This window comes from Geotrypetes seraphini, chromosome 4, assembly GCF_902459505.1.
Source record: "Geotrypetes seraphini chromosome 4, aGeoSer1.1, whole genome shotgun sequence".
In the NCBI taxonomy this organism is placed as follows: Eukaryota; Metazoa; Chordata; class Amphibia; order Gymnophiona; family Dermophiidae; genus Geotrypetes; species Geotrypetes seraphini.
The window spans coordinates 288,916,983-288,922,982 of record NC_047087.1 but is presented as its reverse complement, the minus strand read 5'-3'; the positions used below and the strand labels follow the sequence as shown (position 1 = coordinate 288,922,982).

Below are 6,000 nucleotides of genomic sequence, written 5' to 3'. Positions count from 1 at the left end.
GTGAACGTCACATAAAACGTCCCAGGCATACATTTCACCATAACCTGCTTATATTGTATGGTGTGTCCTCTAAAACCTACTGTACCTACATAAAGATGACATCTGCGGACATAAGGTCTATTATTCTGGTCAACAGGTGGGTACAATAAGTTTTTTTTTTTGGGGGGGGTTGGGGGGGGTCTCACCATACAATATAAGCAAGTTATGGTGAGATCTGTACCTGGGACGTTTTAAAGTGCCGTCTACAGCAGTAACCCCTAAAGTGCCCTTCTGCTCTGCTCAGCTGTCTGTGTAGCCAGTTTGCCAAGAGTGCTGGTTGCTTGGACGTCCCACTAGCTTGTTTTAGTGCATTTTTCATGTGGACATCTTTGTATTCAAAAATGGCCAAAAAAGATAGATGTACTAAGGGCCAAAATGTCTAGATAGGTTATTTAAAAAAAAAAAAAAGATAGACATCTTGCTGTTTCAAAAATGGACATTTTCTCTACTGGATTTCTGGACGTCTTTTCCAAATGTCCAAACTCAAGCTTAGATGTCTTATCGAAAATGTCCCTCCACATTTCCAGTTAATGGTAAAAATAGTAGCTTTTGGAAGGGACCAAATGCATGACTGAAAACCTTCCATGAAGACCCTCCAGTCCTCAATGGACTCGCTGTATATACAAAAGAAGAAAGAAAGGAAAGGAACTAGGATGGGGTCCTTTATTTGCTTTGCGGCACCTCGTGGTTTTTACTTGTTCTTATTGTTCTTTTTTGGTTAAGTGTTATTTTTTTTCATTTTTAAGTAGCACTTTTGGTCCCAAGTTCTATTTTTCATTATTTTCTCTGCTACAAATAAAAGTAAAAAAAATCTAATTTCTAAATGAAAAGTGTAGTTCGCTTCTATATACAATTTATTCTTTTAAAAAAAAAACAACCCCAAACAAAAAAGTCCCATTGGAATACAAAAATAAAGCATCTTTTTGTAAAAAAAAAAAATTATAAACACCAAGTTCAGGATTTCTTCTTTTGTTTTATAATATTTTATAGAAAAATCTCTGCAAGAAGTCCACAGGAAGTAAAAGGGGGGGAAGAACATAGGCCAAGACCCAGTTTCTACCGCTGGCTTGAGTATCGAGTTCTTTTACTTCTCCTATTAAAGGGATAGTTAATAAACTCAAAGCGTCTGTGAGGCTCAGTGGTCTGATGACCCTTAGGCAGCCTCTTCATGAAGTGGACTTCCCTCTGGTGTTGCCTGGTCTTGGAGCCTTTCCTGGGGCGACCTTTCCTGGTGAAAGCCATGTACCACCCTTCGTATTTGGCATTCTGCAACGCAGTGTAGTTGTTCTCCAGCACTATCTCCGTGAAAACGCAGTCTTTGCCTCTTCCGTTGCTCTGTCAAAGGGAACAGAAAAAAAGCAAACTGTTTCTGCAAGCTCAGCTCATATATTTTATACACCATTATACTATGAATACAAGCAGTGGCGTAGCGAGGGTGCGAGGTGGCCGGGGCGGCGGCTCCCAATCCCTGCCCACTTCTCCGCCCCCATCCGTCCCTTCCCCGCCCTCTCCTTCCGCGCACATGCGCCCCTTCCCTTCCTCCGTACATCTACAACATTTGCGGTGCTGCCCCTCCCCCGCCCACTTCTCTGCCCCCTCCCTGCCCTCTCCTGCTGCGCACTTGCACCCCTTCTCTTCCTCCGTACGTCTACATTTGCGGTGCCGCCCCTCCCCCGCCCACTTCTCAGTCCCCATCCGTCCCTTCCCCGTCCTCTCCTGCCGCGCACATTCGCCCCTTCCCTTCCTCCGTACGTCTACAACATTTGCGGTGCTGCCCCTCCCCCGCCCACTTCTCCGCCCCCTCCCTGCCCTCTCCTGCTGCGCATATGCGCCCCTTCCCTTCCTCCATACGTCTACAACATTTACGGTGCCGCCCCTCCCCCACCCACTCCTCCGCACCCATCCGTCCCTTCCCCGTCCTCTCCTGCTGCGCACTTGCACCCCTTCCCTTCCTCCGTACGTCTACATTTGCGGTGCCGCCCCTCCCCTGCCCACTTCTCAGCCCCCATCCGTCCCTTCCCCGTCCTCTCCTGCCGCGCACATGCGCCCCTTCCCTTCCTCCGTACGTCTACAACATTTGCGGTGCCACCCCTCCCCCGCCCACTTCTCCGCCCCCTCCCCGCCCTCTCCTGCTGCGCACATGCGCCCCTTCCCTTCCTCCGTACGTCTACAACATTTGCGGTGCTGCCCCTCCCCCGCCCCACTTCTCCGCCCCCTCCCCGCCCTCTCCTGCTGCGCACATGCGCCCCTTCCCTTCCTCCGTACGTCTACAACATTTGCGGTGCTGCCCCTCCCCCGCCCACTTCTCTGCCCCATCCATCCCTTCCCCGTCCTCTCCTGCTGCGCACTTGCACCCCTTCCTTTCCTCCATATGTCTACAACATTTGCGGTGCCGCCCTTCCCCCGCCCACTTCTCAGCCCCCATCCGTCCCTTCCCCGTCCTCTCCTGCCGCACACATGCGCCCCTTCCCTTCCTCTGTACGTCTACAACATTTGCGGTGCCGCCCCTCTCCCGCCCACTTATCCGCCCCCATATGTCCCTTCCCCGCCCTCTCCTGCCATGCACTCGCGCCCCTTCCCTTCCTCCGTACGTCTATAACATTTGCGGCGTGAGAAGCAACCCCCAAACTGCTGCTCGCACCAGCGTTGGCTTTTCCTCTGATGCCACTTCCTAGGCACGGGTCCAGGATGTGAAGTCAGAAGAAGAGCTGGCGCGGGCGCGAGCAACAGGCTGGGGTTGCTGCTCGCGTCGCGAATGTTAAAAAGGTACAGGGGAAGGGAAGTGGTGCGCACGTGCGGTCGGGGGGGGAGGGGCGGGCAACGAGAGGGCAGAGATTAGGATGGGTGCTGGTGCCCCCACCAAGATGGCACATGGGGCGGACCGCTCCCCCTTTACTACGCCGAAGTTTCAAAAACAGTATAGCCCAGTGGTCTCCAACCTTTTTCTTGTAAATGGCTAAAATGTGAATACGAGAAAGCTTTGAGGGCCACCAAAAGATTTCAGGCTTATACATTTAAGCCTATACTATTTAAATACATCGATGAAAATTCTGCTTTCATCACACAATTCTCTGAATGCAAGTATTTCATGGTTTCTCTGCCTTTGTCATACCACTGCAGTACAAGTGCATTTAAATATGAATCCTGATCTTTGACCTGCCCTATGGCTGTATGTACATATGGCACAAGCATAGTCGGACCTTCATCCATACCTTGCCTTCGGCAATCCTCTTTCTAGACACTATTCAAGCGGGCACGATTGAATTTACAAATTTGCAGGACTTGAGGAACATTTCAAACAACTATTTGAGAGCCGCAACAGAGGATCAAGGAAATGGGTGGAGTGTGGGTAGGGTCATATGTCCTCTTTTTTTTTTCTCTTCACAAATATGGTAACCCTAAGAATAATGCCTAGCCTACATACAATGGCACCTGCCCAACTACTGATACCGCTGATATGTGTAAGTGGAAAATAAGTCTAAGTGCCAGTTTCTGGAACTTCCCTGAAAGTATTCAGTGCCTGTGCCACACTGGTCTCCTGTTCTCTTTTCTTAATGAGTTCTTCAGAAACCTTGCTAACTCTAGTGTATCAGGGGGCATTTTCCCTTATGGATCCCCTTTTCTTTGGCTTTTAGCTTCTTCCCAGAGCGTAGGAAATAAAGTTAAATCACAGAAGGTAGCCCAACATTTCTAGAAGATATCTCTTAAACAGCTCCAGCACTGGAGTTAGGTGAGCCTTAAGAAAATTTGTCAGGCATAAATTTAGAGGCTAGAATAGTTTCATAACTTTTCAATCACCATATTCGGCAAAGCAGCCACAGCAGCACGACACAGGGGCAATGGGATGGTCCACTCCTTTGGTCTACGAGACATCCACATCCACCTAAATAGCCGCATTGATGCGCCTTTCACAACAGATATAAGAACATAAGACTAGCCTTACTGGGTCAGACCAATGGTCCATCAAGCCCAGTAGCCTGTTCTCACGGTGGCCAATCCAGGTCACTAGTACCTGGCCAAAACCCAAGGAGTAGCAACATTCCATTCTACCGATCCAGGGCAAGCAGTGGCTTCCCCCATGTCTGTCTCAATAACAGACTATGGACTTTTCTTCCAGGAATTTGTCCAAACCTTTCTTAAAACCAGCCACACTATCCGCTCTTCCCACATCTTCTGGCAACGCGTTCCAGAGCTTAACTATTCTCTGAGTGAAAAAAAATTTCCTCCTATTGGTTTTAAAAGCATTTCCCTGTAAGTTCATCGAGTGCCCCCTAGTCTTTGTAATATTAGACGGAGTGAAAAATCGATCCACTTGTACCCGTTCTACTCCACTCAGGATTTTGTAGACTTCAATCATATCCCTCCTCAGCCGTCTCTTTTCCAAGCTGAAGAGCCCCAACCTCTTTAGTCTTTAGTCTAAATAGCAACGTTGATGCTCCTTTCACAACAGATATATCACAGATATGACAGGCAAGATTGACCAAAGGGTTAGGTGCTGTGTTATGGCAACCTACCAAAGCAGGCAATCCGGGAGGAGTTGGAATTCCATCACCTGTCCCTCGTGTTTTCTAACATTTGTAAAGAAAAGCAGGGTGACGGGATAAACGCGCGCCAGACGCCAGCGCGCCGACAATCCAGCGCCGACAATTTGGCTTAAGACAGAAGCACGCGGGGGGAAAAATAATTTTTAAAGAGCTCCGACTGGGGGTTTGGGGTGACAACTTTATTGGTTACTGTTCGCACTGCCGTTGCGGGGAGGTGTTGGGGGTGAAACCCCTCACATTATAGAGAAAACAGAACTTTTCCCGAAAAAATCAGAAAAAGTTCCGTTTTCGCTATAATGAAGGTTTCCAACCCCCCGAACCCTCCTCCAACAGCAGCGCGAACACTAACCAATAAAGGGGGGGGGTTGTCACCCCAAACCCCCTGTCGGAGCTCTTTAAAAATTACTTTTCCCCTGCGCGCTTCTGTCTTGCGCCGAATGGTCGGCGCTGGATTGTCAGAGCGCTGACGTCTTGCGCTCCACTGTCTATGAACCAAAAAGCAGACTACAGCAAAATCAGTGCTGAACCCAGGCATTCTGTGGTAAGTTCCAAATGTTCACATGCTACGTGTGCTAAAAAAAAATACGTGGGGTTTTTTTGGGGCTGGAGGGGTGTCTACGACAGGGAGTGGATGATTCCTTGCTAATCAGTGAGTGCTGCTACATTGCCATATGCTAACTGATTAGCGCGGGATTAACATGCAAGTCCTTAGGCCTGGATTCTGTTTAGGATGCCTACATTATAGAGTTAGTAGACATCCGGACTTACCCGGACATGTCCTCTTTTTAGAAGAATGTCTGGGTGCGCATGCGATATAATTGCGTCGCATCCATGCATGCTTAGAGGCCCTCCCGGACACAACCTTGAGCTTAAGAGGAGGCTTGTGTAGGGGCAGGGCTGAGGTGGAACGGGGCAGTGTTGGGGCAGAATGGGGCGGGGCTGGGTAGGACAGGGCTGTGCTGTGGGCGGGGCCACATGTCTGGGTTTTTACTTCACAAAATCTGGTAACTCTACTGCATTACACATTGCTAAGCACATCTTTTAATTGGCTTAATTACATTACATTACATTAGGGATTTCTATTCCGCCATTACCTTGCAGTTCAAGGCGGATTACAAAAGAATTATCCAAGATGTATTACAATAAGAACTTACAAAAAAAAAAAAAAAAAATTGGTCATTTTCAAAAAGAGTGAGAAATGGGTAAGTTTATTTGTTTGGGGTAGTTGGCTTTAGTGAGAGGTGGAGTTTGAGACTTGCGGTATTATTTCTTTTTTCAGAGTTTTCTTAAAGAGTATGGTCTTTATTTCTTTTCTAAAAGTCTTGTAATCGAGGGATGCCGTCAGTAGATTGGCGATTTGGTTGTCTAGTTTAGCTGCTTGAGTGGCCAGGAGGCCATCATTATGGCCTTATAATTG

At 48.2% G+C, this 6,000-nt stretch overlaps 1 protein-coding gene across 1 annotated transcript in view; it reads right to left on the bottom strand.

Annotated features, from left to right (window-relative positions):
- Positions 1–1,002: 1,002 nt before the first annotated feature.
- The window catches only part of FGF8 (fibroblast growth factor 8), a gene marked incomplete at its 5' end in the record, with an annotated part of 74,057 nt that continues 69,059 nt past the window's right edge, over positions 1,003–6,000 (bottom strand). Inside the window, one exon of the mRNA XM_033943356.1 lies at positions 1,003–1,374. Coding sequence (XP_033799247.1) covers positions 1,096–1,374 — 279 coding nt within the window. The remainder of the gene's footprint in view (positions 1,375–6,000) is intronic.